General features: G+C 38.9%; 1 protein-coding gene across 3 annotated transcripts; it reads left to right on the forward strand.

Annotated features, from left to right (window-relative positions):
- The first annotated feature begins 13,738 nt into the window (after positions 1-13,738).
- On the forward strand, positions 13,739-17,277 carry LOC147628494 (ABC transporter I family member 17-like). Of its 3 annotated transcripts, XM_086813657.1 has the most exons (5): positions 13,739-13,988; positions 14,597-14,993; positions 16,375-16,562; positions 16,747-17,005; positions 17,069-17,277. In XM_086813657.1, the coding sequence occupies exons 1-4, from the start codon at positions 13,977-13,979 to the stop codon at positions 16,996-16,998; spliced, it is 849 nt and encodes a 282-aa protein (XP_086669783.1). In that variant the 5' UTR covers positions 13,739-13,976; the 3' UTR covers positions 16,999-17,005; positions 17,069-17,277. The 3 variants fall into 3 exon arrangements, with proteins under 3 accessions (XP_086669783.1, XP_086669782.1, XP_086669784.1); XM_086813656.1 differs by having other exon boundaries at positions 16,747-17,277; XM_086813658.1 differs by having other exon boundaries at positions 16,381-16,562; positions 16,747-17,277.
- Positions 17,278-18,525: the final 1,248 nt, after the last annotated feature.

The raw sequence follows: 18,525 nt of genomic DNA on the forward strand, positions 1-18,525 counted from the left end.
TATGACCCATCTGTACATGATGCATGTTTGGCAGTTTCTGTTGACTCTAATGTATGGTATTTTGACAGTGGTGCTACAAAGCACATTACCTCGCATCGTGATATGTTCACTTGTCTTGAGGCTGTCTCTAATGGGAATACTGTCATATGTGCCAATAATGCTTCTTACCCAGTGAAGGGCATTGGTAAAATTATGCTTACTGCTGCAAATGGCAGCGCTTTCACACTTTCAGATGCTTTGTATGTGCCAGGGATAAAGAAGAATCTATTGTCTGTCTCTGCGCTTGCTAGACTTGGATTTGTAGTCAAATTTGTGGATGACAGATGTACTGTTCATGATTTGACTTCTGGTGATACGATTATTGCATCTGGCACCTTGTTTCGTGGGCTGTATAGGCTCAATTCTTATGACAAGTGTGTGGAAGATTCAGCAAATGTAGTTTCTAATGAAAAGGCAGTTTCAGATGCAAAACTATGGCATGCTCGTTTTGGTCATCTGAACTTTGCTAGTTTGCTGCGTTTGCAGAAATTTGATATGGTTGCTTCATTGCCCCCTCTTGAGGCACCATTGAAACATGTTTGTGAAGGATGTATTTTGGGCAAAATGCAGCGTTCTGCGTTTTCAAAGGATGGTTCTGTGCGGGCCACTCGCAAATTGCAACTTGTACATAGTGATGTATGTGGGCCTATGCAAACTCCGTCATTTGGTAAACACTTGTACTTCGTGACTTTCATTGATGATTACTCAAGGCATGCATGGATATATCCACTGAAGGCAAAGTCCGAAGTGTTTTTGTGCTTCAAACAATTTTTTCTTATGGTTGAAAATGTATCTAATTGTACTGTGGGCACCCTCTGTTCTGATCGAGGGGGAGAGTACATGTCTAAAGAGTTTGATGCATTTCTGGCTAGTCGTGGGATAAAACACCAATGTACAGTGCCGTATACCCCTCAGCAAAATGGTGTTGCTGAGAGGAAAAACAGGTCACTTATGGAGATGGCACGATGTATGGTCAAGAGCCAAGCTTTGCCACATGCGTTTTGGCTTGAGGCTATCATGTGTGCTGCATATGTACTCAACAGGTGTCCCACTAAGGCCTTGCAGTCTATTACTCCATACGAAGCTTGGCATGGCAGGAAGCCTTCTATTGGTCACTTGCGTGTCTTTGGTTGCTTGGCCTATGCTTTAGTGCCTATGCAACAACGCAGAAAATTGGATGATAAGGCTGTCAAATGCATTTTTGTTGGTTACAGTGCTGAAAGCAAGGGTTACAGATTGTATCATCCGCAGTCAAAGCGTATCTTGATTAGTCGAGATGTTGTTTTTGTGGAAGATGCTATGCAGCCCTTGTTATCATGTACCAAAGAGACAGGTGTGAGCTCACGGGATGTATTTGATACGTTGTTGCCTCTCTTTACAGGTGGGAATTCAAATATAAGTCCTAATGAGGCAAATATTCAGCCTATGCAGATTTCAAACGACATCATAGATCAGCCTATTTCTGATGCAGATTTACAGGATGTAATTCATGAGGATAGGGCTGAAAATGAGCAGGCTAGAGGTATGCCTAAATGTCTGGTGCAAACCTTGCGTGATAGTAAGATTGATGCACCTATGACTAGTCGTACTCGTTCAGGTTTTCAGCATGCCTCTTATGCATCAGATTGTTATTCTTTGGCTGTGTCTAGTATGTGTGAAGAGGAAGAACCTCTTTCATTTGATGAGGCACAAAATTCGAAAAATTGGTTGGCTGCAATGCAAAGTGAATATGATGCTATAATGAAGAATGGTACATGGTCTTTGTGTGATTTGTCTTTTGGTAAAAAGGCCATTGGATGTAAGTGGGTTTTTAAATTGAAACAAAAGCCAGATGGCAGTGTTGATCGCTATAAGGCTAGACTTGTTGCAAAGGGTTATGCTCAAGAAAAGGGCATTGATTTTTATGAGACCTTTGCTCCCACTTGTCGTATGACTACCATTCGTAGCATTTGTGCATTGGCAGCTCATAATGGTTGGAATGTACATCAGTTGGACATAAAGACTGCGTTCTTGAATGGAGATTTGCATGAGGAGGTGTATGTATCGCAGCCTCGTGGTTTTGTTCAAAGAGGGCAGGAAAACAAAGTGTGCACGTTGAAAAAGGCTTTATATGGTTTAAAGCAAGCTCCACGAGCTTGGTATGAAAAGATACATGCATATTTGACTGCACATGGTTTTCAGAATAGTCCAACAGAAAGCACTTTAAATGTTAAATGTGTGGATGATGTACATCTAATCATTGCTCTCTATGTCGATGACATGCTGCTCACAGGACCAAATGAAAGTCATATTGCTGATTTTAAGGCTGACTTGAATGCCTCTTTTGAGATGTCAGATTTGGGGCATTTGCATCATTATTTGGGAATACAATTTAAGCAGTGTGATGGAGGTATTGCTTTGTGTCAGACAAAGTATATTGAGACATTGTTGCGGAGATTTGGCCTTGAAGACTGCAAGCCTATTGCTACTCCAATGGAGACAGGTTTGAAGTTGAGTCTTCATGATGCTGGAGATCACTTTGATGTCACACTCTATCAGACAGCTGTTGGTTGCCTCATTTATGTATGCATTACGAGGCCGGACATTCAGTTTGCAGTCTCACAGGTGAGCAGGTTTATGCATAGCCCAGGGTCTCAGCATTGGAAGGCAGTTAAACGCATCTTTCGCTCCTTGAGTGGCACCATACATCTTGGGTTGTTTTATCCCAAGGGGGGATCGTTTGCCGCCAGATTTACATGCTTTTTCGGACTCAGATTGGACTGGTTGCTATGACACAAGAGTGTCCACAAGTGGTTTTTGTTTCATGCTCGGTAGCTCATGCATATCTTGGTTGAGCAAGAAGTAACCTACTATGGCCACTTCTAGTTGTGAAGCTGAGTACAGGGCAGCTTTCACAGCTACGGTTGAGTGTGTGGGGCTCAGACGGCTTATGGCTGACTTGGGTGTTGGACAGGAGTCTGCCACCTCTATCTTCACTGACAGTCAGAGCGCATTGGCAGTTGCGAGAAACCCAGTTTTTCATGCTCGCACAAAGCACATTGAGGTGCATTATCACTATGTCAGGGAGAGACTCTCAGCAAGAGAGATCAGCTTGGCCTATGTGCCAACACAGGACAACCTCGCCGATCTTTTCACAAAGGCGCTTCCTCGTGAGAAGTTCGAAGCTTTCCGCAAAGATTTGGGCTTGCTCCCCTTTGTCGATTGATCTACTTCGGCCATGGCACTCCCCTATACATGAGTGCCAGCTCGTGTTCACACCATCACTCCCAGGGGGGATTTGTTGCCATATATATAGGCAGTGATGTGTGTGAACACACTTAGGACCGCCGGGGCACTTTTTCCCTCTTTAGGAGGTTTTTTTCCCCGGCTTGTATATACGCCCATCATTCTAGGGCTAACTTATCTTTTGTACATTGACACAATCTAATACACTTTGTGTTGTGTGCATTCTTGCTTCTTCTTCTCCAAGCTTTGTGTGCTTTCCTGCAACCCTAATTCCAACAGACCGAAAGTCAAGATAAATCTTTTCTAGCACTCAAGGATGCATTAACTCATGCACCAGTTCTTACACTACCTGACTTTCAAAGACCATTCTTTGTGGTAGTAACTGATGCTAGTGGCAAAGGTTTTGGTGCTGTGCTTATGCAAGACAACCATCCTATTGCCTACGAAAGTCGAAAGCTAAAACCTGCTGAAACAAATTATAGTACATATGACAAGGAATTAGCAGTAGTTGTGCATGCCTTGAAGATTTGGAAGCATTACCTAATGGGTTCAGAATTTCTTATCAAGACTGATCAACAAAGCATTAGGCATTTGCTTTCGCAACCCCTTATTTCAGATAGGCACATCATATGGGCATCTTTCATACAAAGTTTCCAACCCATGATTCAATGCCAACCTGGAAAGGAAAATGCTGTTGCTGATGCTTTAAGTAGAAGACCACATATCAATAACATTTTCGCTATTGAAAGTGAACCATTTGTACTTATGAAAGAAACTTATGAAGTAGATCCAGATTTTTCTGAGATATGGATCAAATTGCGTGAAAACAATTGGACACCTCAAGGAAATTATTTTCATAATGATGGCTATCTTTTCTTTGAGAAAAGATTATGTGTTACTCAACCCTATACCCTATAGACAACTTGTCTTGGAAGAGATGCACCAACCACCATTCACGGGACATAGAGGAGTTTCCATAACACTTCAAGTAGTTTCTCGAGAATTCTTTTGGCCTCATTTGAAAAATGATGTATCAAAATTTGTAGTTGAGTGTAACATTTGTCAAGCAATTAAAAGCTACAAAGGCAAAGCTTTGGGATTGCTTATGCCTTTACCCATTCCAGACCGACCGTGGGAACAAGTGTCTATGGACTTCATTATCCTACTACTTCCAGTCATCATGATATGATTTGGATAATAGTGGACAGGTTTAGTAAGCAAGCCTATTTCATTCCATGTAAAAAGACACTGACTTCTCAACAAGCTGCGACCATATTTGTCAAGCAAATCTTTGTTTATCATGGTCTACCCAAAGTGATAGTTTCTGATAGAGATTCCAAATTTTGTAGTCACTTTTGGATTGCTCTTTTCTCAAACTTAGGCACTAAGTTAGATTTTTCTACGGCTTTTTATCCTGAGTCAAATGGACAGACCGAAGTCACGAATAGCACTATCTTGGATATGCTTAGAGCCTATGTTTCCCAGCAACCTAGTTCATGGGATAAGTACATACATCTACTCCAATTTGCTTATAATAATACTCCTCATTCTGCTACTGGTCGAGCACCATTTGAGATTATCTATGGTAGAGATTTGCCTATTCCGGCTACTAGACTCTCCCATAAGATTGAAGCTGCTGACCAATATACTCGAGACTTTGATCGTATTTTATCTGAAGTGCGTGATTGTATTGCAAGAGCTCAAGAGAAGTATAGATTTCAAGCAAATAGGAAGCGTAAAGATTTTTCATTCCAAGAAGGTGATTATGTATTTTTGAGAATTGAGAAGAGATGATTGAAGAGTGTGGAAAAATTCCCTACAGTTAAACTTGCACCTAGATACTATGGACCATTTAAAATTATTGAAAAGGTTAACGATGTGGCCTATAGACTAGAGTTGCCATCTAATTGGAATATCCACAACTCTTTCCATATACATCTCTTGAAACCCTTTCGAGGAACAATTCCTTCTCACCCAATTTATGAGGAACCACCTCTTGTTGAAGGAGAGGAAGAAGTCTTAGTTCCTGATGCTATTATTGATCAAGAGACGACAACAACAAGAAGTGGAAACCAATACATCAAATATCTTTTGACATTCAAAAACCATCCTCAAGAAGATGCAAAATGGATGCCCGAGAAATTTTTTCGAGCTTATCCTGAGATCCTTCGTTCTTTTCAAACCTAGCAAACCGGCAGGGCAATTGCAAACTCAAGCAAGAGGGATGTCATGAGAATATATTTTAAGTCCTCTTTAAGAATATTATTTTCCCCTCTTGAGTAATTTGGGGATGCCTAGGTTACTCTTGCATCATGCCGGCTAGGTTAATATCGTGGGTGACACCACTATAAATATTAATACGTGCGGTATATGACGTATGCTTGGGGCCGTCTATGATTATTTCAGTTAGGTTTGTATGGCAAGGTGATTCCTGGGATACTTACGCCTGGTAGTCATGAGTTGGAGATGGTTTGTGCTTGTTTAATATTTGTGGGATTAATTGAATTATTAATTGGGCTTATATTTTCAGGTGATGAAGATTACGAGGATTGATGAATAATGTCGAGGAGAATGTTTCTTATGTGCATCATATTTATTTTTACAAGCGTAGCTTGTAACCTTAGTAGTTAATTTTTCCATTTTGATACATTGGGAAAAATACATTTATAATGTTGAATTTATTAAAGCCTAAAGGCCTTAGCCCCAATTTTTGGGACACTCTATTTTTGTTGTGGAAGAGTGTCGTGCTCTCTAAAAGCACACTTTGTATATTTTTGGGGGCTATGGCCTATTTTTTGCTTGGAAGCTAATAAAAATACTCGTGTGAGGAAGGCCACGCACAAGGGGGGGGAAGATTGCACCCAGCATGTTTGTCTTGGAGCTAAGTATTATGTTTGCTATGCTTTTGTTCAATTTATTTGATTTTGTTGAAACCTGCAAAGCATGTGTTTTCATGGTTGAATTTATGTGTTGAATTTCTCAAGTGTTCCACAAGCTATCCTAGAAAACGATTCCGTTTTCACACATGTATGCACACACTTGAACGTGTAAACACACACACACACACACGTGCATGTATGCACACACAAGTGTTCGTACATACACACGCATATATATGTACACATACACATGCACGTACATACATACACATGCATGTGTGCACACACATATGAACACACAAGTGTTCGTACATGCACACACACATATATATGTACACATACACATGCATGTACATACACACATGCATCCACACACAAGCACATAGATGCACACCCACACTCTCTTGTACACACACACACACACACACACACACACACACACACACACACACACACGTTGATACATGCACACACAAACACACACAGAGGGTGACACACAATCGCATGTGTGTGTACACAGAGTCAACATCATACATAGTCACACACACACACTCTGAGCGTGAGTGTAGCATGAGCCTCCTTTATTAAGGCTTTATGACATGACAGTGCAGCCACACAGACACATGCGCACACTCTATTGACACATAAAGGTAAATGAACTCGCACACACGTTCACACACACAAAGTTACACGAACTCGCACGCACGTGCACACACACAAAGTTAACACACACATGCATGTCCACATGTATTCACACATATGAACACACATACACATATTGTCTGAGCGCAAGGATCTATACTTGCAATAGTAATGTGACAGACAGTGTGTGTGAGAGAGGGTACACGTGCGGGTGCATATTGTGTGTGTGTGTGTGAGAGAGAGAGAGAGAGAGAGAGAGCGAGAGAGAGAGAGAGAGGGAGAGAGAGAGAGAGCGTGTGCGTGTGCGTGTGTGTGTGAGGAGAGGGATAGAGAGAGGAGCGTGTGTGTGTGTGTGAGGGGAGAGAGAGAGAGAGAGAGATGGTGTGAACCTACACACATGCATGTGAACACACGTACACATACATATTTATAGTAGTGTTCATCCCAACAAAACATATGCATATCTTACACTATAAGTGTATGCACACATATAGTCACACATTTGAATATAAGCTCACAAGTTGGTACATAGTGCATTTGAAATATTATTTCAAGATTATTGATAAGTTTTGTTTCTACGTGTGGATCCATGACTTGCGTGCTTTCTCCTACCACATATTGTCTCTTCTAGCACATGGCAGGAGAAGAGCACGGCTTGGGGGTGCTTGTGGCAACAACAGAGGGGGAGAGCTACCACGTGGAAGCACTGTAGGAACCAGCTGCTCAAGCAACAATGCCAGAAACTAATCCCATATCTAGCACATGGCAGGTCTCAAAGCTCCTCTCTAGCAACATGCCACATGGCAGTAGTGTAAAACCAAGAGGACAATAGTGGTGCACAGGCCACAATAGTGTGCAGGTCAAGTACTAGTATTTGTTACCAAGGGTAAGTTCTAGAAATGAGAATACATAATTGTAATGGTAAGGACGAAGGGTGGGATGGGGCAGTATTAATAGGGTATATATGCTATTGGGTAGTTATTTAACTTTTAAACTTGGTACATTTTTAATATACTAGTACCCTGAAGCAAAGTAAACATATAAAATCAATTGCAATGATAAGATAATGTATAAATTATAATTCTCATATGATATATATAATATAGATTACATTATGAAGTATGATATATGATAAAAAAGGTAGGCCTAGCTTGTGTTTTCAAATAAGATTATAATAAGATTATATATATTTAATCATGTTTTCTTATTTGCTTCCTCTGTGTGTGTGTGTGTGTGTGCGCGCGCGCGCGCATCGTCGTGTGCACCTGCATGTATGCGTCTGTGAGAGAGAGAGAGAGAGAGAGAGAGAGAGAGAGAGAGAGAGAGAGAGAGAGAGAGAGAGAGAGAGAGAGAGAGAATTTGATTTGTAAGAAAAGATTACAAATTGTACTTAAAAAAGTTATCCATTTCAATATTAGAGGGGAGGACCTCTTAAAAAACCTACATTTATGTTTTTGTCATGTACTCTCAAAACTCTTTACAGAAATTGCATCTTTCATTGATGAAGGAATGGTAGTTGGACACAAAATAGTTCAAGGATAGTTTGAAGACTATCTTGAATGCCTTTGTTATGTACCTTTTTAATTAATTCCACCAATTACTTATGTTTTAATGGCACCTTTCTATTTAAAATTGGAATGAAAACTCCAAAACTTTATTTAAGTGTACTATTTGTAAGGACCTTAAGCCTCACTTGTTAGATCTATAACTATTACTACAAAAATAAAGAGAACCCAATGTGCTAGTGTGTGGATTCTCTTCTATTGGATACCAGAAATGCATATTGCAATATGAAGCTATATGCTAGGCAAGGTTGGGCTGGTGATAGTGATTTAGCACATGAGTGGACATGAGTGAGCAATCCTTATAAGAACTATAGATGGAAGGATATATAACTTGACTCTAAACATGCTTGTTATTTTCATATTCTTAGGTGAGACTACACTTTCCAAGAAATCTTTCGTGTTCAAACTAATATACAATAATAAATAACCACTATGAAACCTCTATGATGAAACAAGTGTGCCAACCATAAAAGAACTATAGATGGAAGGATATATAACTTGACTCTATACATGCTTGTTATTTTCATATTCTTAGGTGAGACTACATTTTCCAAGAAATCTTTCGTGTTCAAACTAATATACAATAATAAATAACCACTATGAAACCTCTATGATGAAACAAGTGTGCCAACCATAAAAGTTCTACAAAATCTTTGTATCTTAGTCACCAAAATTTTCCTATTGTACTAATATATGTAATTGTTTATAAAGCATATTAAAGGGTTATTGTTTCCTATTGATTTATTTGGAATAGAAGAGAATTGCCAAGAAAGAAACGACCGAGTAAGCTAATACGGGATAGAAATATTATTTTGGCTTTTAAAAAAGCTTCAATTGATAAAAATATAATGATGATGATATCGTATTATTATTATTTTCATTATACTCACACACATTTTGATCGAAAATACCACCATTCTCAATAATCCCAATTTATCCAACACCCAGACACAAATAATGTCACATATCATATAGAAAATATAGAGAGAAGAAGAAAAATACTTTAATGACCCATCGACACATTTGTTAGCAAAACAAGCACTTTATCGCTACCAAAACAAACGCATGTCGACCATGGGCAAGGAATTTCCATACAAACGTTATCATGCTTTTGTAATATTGTTAGCTCACTTATGCATCCATGTTAGATGCTCATGAACCTTAGGAAGCATAATGCTCAATTTGTATGCTACATATCACATCACACAAATATCATGTTGAGCAGCAAGGGAGAGGTAAGAATTTTGTTGGCCAAATATCTTACTCTAGTTAAGAGCACTTTTTGGGTTACTAAGAAGTTCGTTTGTGGTCCTTCTAGAAAGATTATGAACGTAGTAGTATGGGAATCTTAAGGCCCAAGGATTTTTTTAAGAAGTCCACTTGTGATTCTTCTAGAAAGATTATGAATGTAGTAGTATGGGAATCTAAAGGCCCCCAACCCCAAGGCTTTATACATCAAGAACATAAATTGGTATTCATATGATTCTCTTTATTTTTATGTAGTAATGGTTTGTAATAAGAGAGAATTTTTTGGAGTAATGCTATGTCAGAGAACATTTATGGCTAGTTCAAGTTCTCAAATATTATTGGTGTTGTGTAAAAGGCATTTAAAGGTAAAGTTTAGGTTAGGTGGAATTTAGAGAAACTCATATTTTGATCTTTATACATGCACATATGTTATTAATGGTCTGAAAATTTCATTTTGCTGTTGACAGGGTAGAGGGGATAAAAAAATAACACCTACCAAAACATGATAGCCCCGCCCCCACTTTATGCTATGTGGGCACTCTAGAAGTAAAACAAAAATGTGAGGCTGGCCCAAAATCCATCATAATAAGTGCTCTTTGCTGGAATAATATCCCCTTCTCCATGTTACATTATTGGGGACATTGAGTCTCATAGTTATGAATGTTCAAAAAAAAAACTTCTCTTGGAAGCTATATACACTTAGTCTTTCAAGCAATGGAAAACAAATTATGAGTAGGGAAGTACATGTTCATTAGAGAGGCCGACTGATATTTTGTTAGGTGTCACTAAGTTGGCCCCTCTACCATAATAAATTAGCTTAGTCTTTCAAGCAATGGAAAACAAATTATGAGTAGGGAAGTACATGTTCATTAGAGAGGCCGACTGATATTTTGTTAGGTGTCACTAAGTTGGCCCCTCTACCCTAATAAACTTATAATTAGCTTCTAGATGTATAAGGAGACATTTAAGGAGATCTCTAAAGTCAGGAGAAAAATATGTACCCACTGTAGATTAGTTTGATAGTGGAAATTAACTGAGTAAATTTAAAAGTTTACTAGGTAGCCACACTAGGTGAAAAATAGGTACCCACACAAGGTGAAAAATATAGCGAATGTAGATTAATTTGATAGTGAAAGTTCATTGAGTAAATTTAAAAGTTTATTATAGTTAGCTAGCATGAGTTCTACAAGATTTATGACATGCTCATAGATTGTTTTTTCATTATATCAATGCACCCATGTAGATTTTTACAAGTGGAACCATCCCTCCAAATATTTAGAGTGTTCACGCGCTTAATAATTCGAGAGGCAAGGAAATATAATCCGATAATATTTTGGACATTGAATAAAAAGTAGGCTTTTATACATTAGAGGATCAAAATAAACGTGGACAAGTGATTTTGAGGTCAATCTTCACATATTTCAATAAGATGTTGTACATTTTGTTGCATGAGTGCATCTCCTAGATCACCCAACAATCGACATGTAGATTTTACATCCATGAGCCTTCTTTCCTAACAATGGTGTGCACTAGACCTCATAACATAGGAGCATTAAATGTGGGCCATGATTTTTATGGGATAATCTCCATGTTAATTTGATGTAAGTAGCATGACGTAAGTAATTGTCACATGCTTGGAGTATATTCTAGCATGATGTAAGGAATTGTTCTTTTTTCACACTTTCACATTGCATTTCCTCCATGTATCTTGGGTGAACAACATGGGTGTGACTTTCATAACCTACCCCTCCATCTCCCTGAGTATAATTATGAAGATATCATGAATCCATACAATTTTGCAAATTCATAATTGTTAGGTAAGACTATAATTTTTGAGGAATAGAGTTGTGCTCAAACTAGAACTTTTGAGGAATAATGTTGTGCTCAACTTCTAATGCATGTTTACTAATTTGAACTATGCAACAAGTGTGATGATCAAACAAATATCTAAAGAATCTTCCTTGTCCATTTTAAATTATATTTGTCATTAGATCTTTCGTCATATAGAGCACTTCACTTGAAGGACACTTAAAGGGTACATGGCACCATGAAGATAGATAACTACACCTAGATCGCATTTTCAGGGGTGTTGAAAATGAGACCTTGGTTATTTAAATAGCTTTAAAAGGGGTTAAAGGTGAGAAAAATATCATGTCGATGATTGAGTTGCCCTTTTCTTTTTCATTGTATGCACACTTGAAATTACCTTTTGATAGGAGAACTACCCAACATATTACCATTGATAGTACCTTTTTCATTGTATGCACACTTGAAAGTACCTTCTGATAGGAGAACCGCCCCTCCAAAATATTACCTTATTCACTTGGATATTGTTCATTTGCCTTTTCTTTTTCATTATGCATACTTTGAAAGTACTTTTCAATAAGACATAATAAATTTAATGATGATCACTAGATCATTTAATAGAGACACTAGAGAACCATAACAACAATGGGCAAGGAGTATGGTTATGTAGACACTAGAAAACTAGAACAAGAATGGGCAAGGAGTTTCTAGCAAAAAATCGTGTGCTTGAGTAAGATGCTAGACACATTTTATTAAAAGGAATAATAGATGAGTTAACATACATATATTCACTCACTTGAGGAAGCTCACATGCAAGTGATATGGGGGATTTCTTAGGATTGAGGCCCTCGGGCTTGATAACTTCCACATCCTTGCTATAAATACTCGTGAACTAAGCCTTTGATAATATATCTACTTTCATGTAATTGATGGTTAACCTTCAAGTAGTTGCTGGGTTATGAGAACCAAGTTGTACATATTTATCTTATAATACACTATAAATTTAGAATGGGAAATTTGAGCACACAAAGTTGAAAACTAGAGAAAAACATTTTCTACCTTGTTTTGAAATGGATCTTCACACCATGGCCTTCTATGTTTGATGGCCATGATCTATCCCTTTCACGGACTGAAGAGGTGCCATAGTAAGGGAAATTTCTTTCTTACCACATATTTCTATTGATGAAGCTCTTTTTCATGTTATTTCATTGACATAAATTCAATGCAAGATGGCTTTAAGATGTATTGGTAAGCGATCACAAATCAACAAATCATCTTTCTCCATGTCAGCAATCTAAGAGGATTTTTTAAATTCACTACTATGGGTATGCGTGCTTCTCAAGTGCAAAGTGGAAGAGTGTAGAACCAACTAGGAGATGTAGCTGAATTTGAGTAGTAGTAATAAGAGTGGAGGTGGTTGATAAGTGGGGAGACATCCCTCAAATTTAAATCCCTTGAAGTCCTTCTAGAGCCATTTTATTCTTCAAAGAAGGGGAAACTTCACCCTTCTTTTATTATGCCTTGCTTTGATAAAAGCCTTCAAATGAAATAATGGGCCACCTTTCAAATTTGAGGCCTATTGGAGGTGGCTCAATTGGAGCATTTCACATAGATGATTCTCTTGGTGGAGATACAAACCCTAGTGGATTTTACACTTTCTTATTGTTGGCACATGCTGTCTAGTGCAGTGTTCACATAACTCGGTTTGTAGTGTAATTTTCTTGGCTAAAATTCAGAAATCCCGATTAGAATTCCATGTTTCCTTTAATTATAAGGGATGAAATTTGTATATTTTAGTTATAAATCCTAACATTTGTATGATCTCAAGTGATTTTCAAGTGTAAATCCCGGTTAAGCCTAAGCATTGCCTTTAATTTAAGGGTTGAAAAAAAACATTTTTTTGGAGCGCTTGGGACGTGGGTACTATCTACGTACATAGGACACACCTCTTAGTGGGTGTGAGAGATAAGGTGGAAAAGGCTGTAGTTTTGTAGTAACTAGGCTGCATACCAGCAAATCGATAGGTTAGTTGGTTGAAGTGGATGGCTTGTAATAACTAGAGGTAATGGGTTCGATCCATGGCTGCCTACCTTGTAAGAGTGCTCACGAAAAACTTTTTTCTCAACCGGTCTAAGAAAGGACAAGGTTGAAGCCTACCCAGTTTTCATTAAAAAAAAAATTGTTACTAGCCGGTTTTATAACTAAATATGCAAAAAAATTGTAGATTTGCTTAAGGATAAGTTAAAATTCTTGCCCAGAAATTTGACTTGTAACTCTTAGTAATAAAGTAGCCTTACTTAAAAAAGGCTGAATGAATGGAAAGAAATGATGGAAAGAAATGATGGAAAGAAAGGGAGATGATGATGCTTTTGGCTCGATGATGTTGGCCTTCCCCAAACCTACTTCTTGGTTGCCATCATCGATCTTTCTGTGATTCTGCTTGCTTACATAACACACGAAAAGCTCCATCACCACCATAGCCATCATCTTCAATATCGCCCTGTTTTGTGCTCACCACCACTTCTTCTTCACGCTTTTCCGTTTCAAAGGCTTGCCTGCTTTCTCCCTCAACATGCAGCCCGAGGTAAGCTTTTTTCCCCTCTCGCTGTGCGTTTTGCTTGGAATCTCTGTTTTAGTTTCTTGTTTGCCCGAAATCGTTTCGTTAATCTGATTTCTTTAGCTCGATACCCTTGGCCGGTGTATTAATCTCGCGTGAATTTACTTTGTGTTCTCCTATGTTTGATTTGCACTTCAATCTGTATTTTCCCGCTTTATTTCTATGTTATTCTGTAATTTCCTCGAAATCTCTGGCTTAGAAATCGTTGTGTTACCACTTCATCTTGCCCGAAATATGTTTTTGAATCTACCATTTTGACCTCGAAAGCGTTGGGTTTCGTCAATACCTAATTTTGTTCTAATCCGTGTTTAGCTTAAAATTACTGTGTTTTTCTGCGATAATATGCCTCTGTGAGTGCAATGTTTAGTGTTAACTTGCTCTATTTCTTTACATCAGATATAGTCTTTCCTCATTGTGTGTTTTTTTAGTTTTTGTAGAAGCTAGACATGGAGGTGGCATAAAATTTGTACCTTCTCTGGCAATAAAATCCCTGTATTTGTTATTCCAAATTTTTTTTGGCAAGTTGACATGGTCTGCCATGTACCTGTTGTTAATGCATGTGTTCTGCACATCAGCTCTCTATGTCCCCCAGCAAATACATACACGTCGATAAACAGTTCGAACATGGCCACGATGAGGAGCTTGAACATGAGCACCTTCTCACCATTCCTGTAGAAACACCTTTCAATGGTGCAGATTTTCCCAAGATCAGGGTCAAGGATCTGACACGTTTCACCGACACTGGAGCTCTCATCTTGTCAGGAGTTTCTCTGGACATACATGCAGGTACGGTCGTTGGCATCATCGGTCCGAGTGGGAGTGGGAAGTCGACATTGCTCAGAGCCTTAAACAGGTTATGGGAGCCGCATCCGGGTTCTGTATTTCTTGACGGAGAGGACATAACTAAGCTAGATGTTCTGACTGTCCGTCGCCGAGTGGGGATGCTTTTCCAGTTGCCTGCCCTCTTTGATGGTAAGTGGCTGTATTCTTTCATGGTTGAGTTGCTTTTGATTCTCCATACTGTGCCACAAATTACAAAGCTTAGATATAATTCTTTCTTGACATGGTTGAATGTGTTGGTAGTATGTTTTTTTAAACCTCTCCTATCTCAAGTACTTTCGTGAAATGGTTGAATGTGTTGGTAGTATGTTTTTTTAAACCTCTCCTATCTCAAGTTTTTGCCTCTTTTCCTATCAACTCCACTGACCCATTTGCAGAGGAGCTTGTGGTGGGATCCGTCAGCCCCAGGCCAGCCAACCATGCGGTTTTCTCTACCCTCTCTGTCCCTGCTTAGAGCCCTGTCCCCGCAAGGGGGATCAGGGCTTATGGGGCTCCATCAGGCCTGCAGTGAAGGGAACAAGGGGTAGTGGGTTTTTTGAAAACCTCAAAAATGAGGGTAACATCACAAAACTAGGGAGATTAGCAAATATGGTTTCTTGCTTTTTCTTGCACGCCAATGAAATTTTCTTCTCCTCTGCTACACATGCGTTTTTTCACGATTCCTTCTCTGCTTCCAAACGTGAGGTTTATTAACCTCCATTCAGTTTCACTTGTCCTTGCTTAGAACCAAGACCTTAAGTAAAGCTTTATGCAACTTCCATGTGCTCCTTTCCAAAGGATGAAGGGCTTGGGTAGTGGAGATTAAACATTGTATGAAAGCTAAGAGCTGTTGTTGATGCCTACATATCCCAATTTGAGAATATATTAAGATTGGCCATAGTGGTGGTAATTTTTCCTTCAAACACTTTGAAAATGTGGTCTTCTGATCGCATTCAGCGCATCAAATGGCAAGCCCTTTCTTAACTTTGTATTTTAGTGATGCTTCCTCTTAAGAAAGTAAACTAATGGTTTGGCTATCATACTGTATGTAACAATTCAAAGCATGTTTTTGGCATTGCTTAGCTCTATTTATTATTGCAAGTATCAGATGCTGTGATTTAAATTGTATGTATCATGCTCGGGATCTTAAACACATTTTTTTTTTTTGGGGGGGTGGTTTGGTCGGAGAGAGTTTTCTATTATATGTTTGAGTTCTGACTAATCTATAGGCATGTGCGCGTGCGTGTGTGCACACACCCCTGCGCATATGTATTTGAGTTCTGTAAATGGAGGCTTGTGCCATCTCACCACTTTGCTATTTTTTTGTATACTTTAGTCAGTGTAAGGGTTGGCTTCAATCACCAGCATTTTCTCCTTACATGGTTGAAGTGTGCTTGATGGTCAAAAGGCTGTTTCTCCTAGTCAGGTCCTTTGAAATGGGGATTTTTGTGTTTAGGTTCGTACGTTTCATCTTTGAGTTCACCAAGATGTTTGTGTTTAGTGATGGTTGTGTTCTTACCTTGGGTTGGAACAGGAACAGTGGCAGACAATGTGAACTATGGACCCAGTCTTAAAGGGGAGAAGCTTTCTGATTTGAAAATCATGGAGCTACTTAAACTGGCAGATTTGGACTCATCCTTTGCATCTAAATCCATTGTAGGACTTTCCGTGGGTCAGGCACAGAGAGTGGCATTGGCGAGGACTTTGGCAAATGATCCTGAGGTATTGTTTAAACTTTTCTCTTAGTTGTTGGGTAAGGTTCTCAGTCTCCTCTCCATGTTCAGACGTTTGCATGGCGCTGGCATGTTTTTTCTTCTTTAAGCTTTTAGTATGCTTGCACAATGTTTTCGGAGGTTTTTGGGGCAGTCAGAATGCTTACCATCAGGAGTTGCTTTTCAAATGCCAGGTTCTTTTGCTAGATGAACCAACCAGTGCCCTTGATCCACTGTCAACTCAGAATATAGAGGGCTCTATTCTCAATCTCAAAAGGCTCAAAGGCTTGACCATTGTTCTGGTTTCCCATAGTATCAAGCAGGTTCAGAGAGTTGCAGACCTTGTGTGTGTATTGGTAGATGGTGAAGTTGTTGAAGTTACTAATCCACTCCAGCTCGCCAGCTCCAGTCATCCCATGGTGCTTAAATTTCTCGAAGCAAGTTGATTTTGAGGTCATATTTCTTATAAGGTTTTTTTCATGGTGCGGAAATTTCTCGAAGCAAGTTGATTTTGAGGTCATATTTCTCAAAAGGTTTTTTTCTTGGGAGTGACTAAAACTGAGAGGATGGTGTTTTGTTTGGTTTAGAAAAGGCTTTATTTGTAGATACTAGAGTTTTCTTTCACACAGAGGTGAAAAGGCTAAATAAGGCCATTGCCCTCAACGTGATATGATCACAGTTTCCTTTGTCTTTGTGTTTTAATACAGCACAGAAGTTTCCTTGTCTTTTTGTAGCACAAAGTTGTAGTCTGTAGTATGATTAGTGATTAAGAAAGTGCTGATTCTTACATCGAACGTTTGCTTTGCCCAAGCCAATGGAATGATGATTTCCTCCGGATAATTCTTTCTTAGTGAAGGATAACATAATTCTCTGATCACCCCAAATGCTCCAGTGATAGGAGTGAGAAGAGACACCAACAAAGGTTGGATTGGGCGCTAGATTGTTGCATGGCGCGTCCAGTTCTTATGGAAACTTGTCCTTGGGGAAAATGTAAAAGACATTATAGTTATTCCAGATGCCCAAGACGTGGCACACTGCATGGAAGAAAATAAATTGGTCTTCCATATTGGCAATAAACAAATTCCCTTAATCAGATAATTAACCACATCAAAAGATGTGGACACTTTCAAATCCCAATTTGAACACTCCCTCTTGCCTTCTCAGGTCACTTCGCTAAGAAAACTCAATAATTTGGAGATGTATGATGGTCACTTTGCTAAAATTTTTTGTGGAGGATGATGAATGAAAAACTCTTCTAGATGACTACATCGTTAGCCTTGGAACCTATCCACCTAATCGTTGTACTTAACATCTATGCTTAAACGCCATCAAGGTTACCATCTAGAGCATTGTGAAGGTAAGCTCTTGTGGATGTGATTCTAGGACTTTGATTGGAATGGGCCATAACATTTTTGGCATTGCTGCTACCTTCCAATTCAAATTTCAAAATTTTAGTCCTATGTCCTTAGGCTTCTCCTCCCTTTCCATCCATCCCTCCTCCGTCCTCGTCCCCTTCATCCCTCCACATTCTTCTTGTTCTAGACTACCAATGCCTTCGATTTCTTGTTGCCTCATTCTTCTCTCTCTTCTTTTCCACTCTATAGCTCTACAATAACTCTAAGCACACCCCTTTTAACTCTTGCTACTCTACTTTGATGTTGAAAGCACTTCTTTGAGCTTCCCTTGACCTTTGTAGCACCTCTCATTAGTCTACAACATTTATCATCAGTCTACAACTTCTCTAAGTTGTGTAGCACTCATTATTTGTCTTGTCGTCAAATTTAGTTCTACTTTGTGCTGGCACATGTGCACATGTCAACAACCAAAATCATGCATGTGTTCAACCTTAGGTATTTAATTGAACCAAGCCTCATAAGAAGTGATATTCCTTAAAGAAGCGGGATACTTGTTTAGCACGAAGAATTGCTTCCATCCAAAACTTGTTTGGGAGCTATTGATCTTTAACCATGCAT

Source organism: Cibotium barometz, chromosome 19 (assembly GCF_041138505.1).
Source record: "Cibotium barometz isolate CiBa-2024 chromosome 19, ASM4113850v1, whole genome shotgun sequence".
NCBI lineage: Eukaryota > Viridiplantae > Streptophyta > Polypodiopsida > Cyatheales > Cibotiaceae > Cibotium > Cibotium barometz.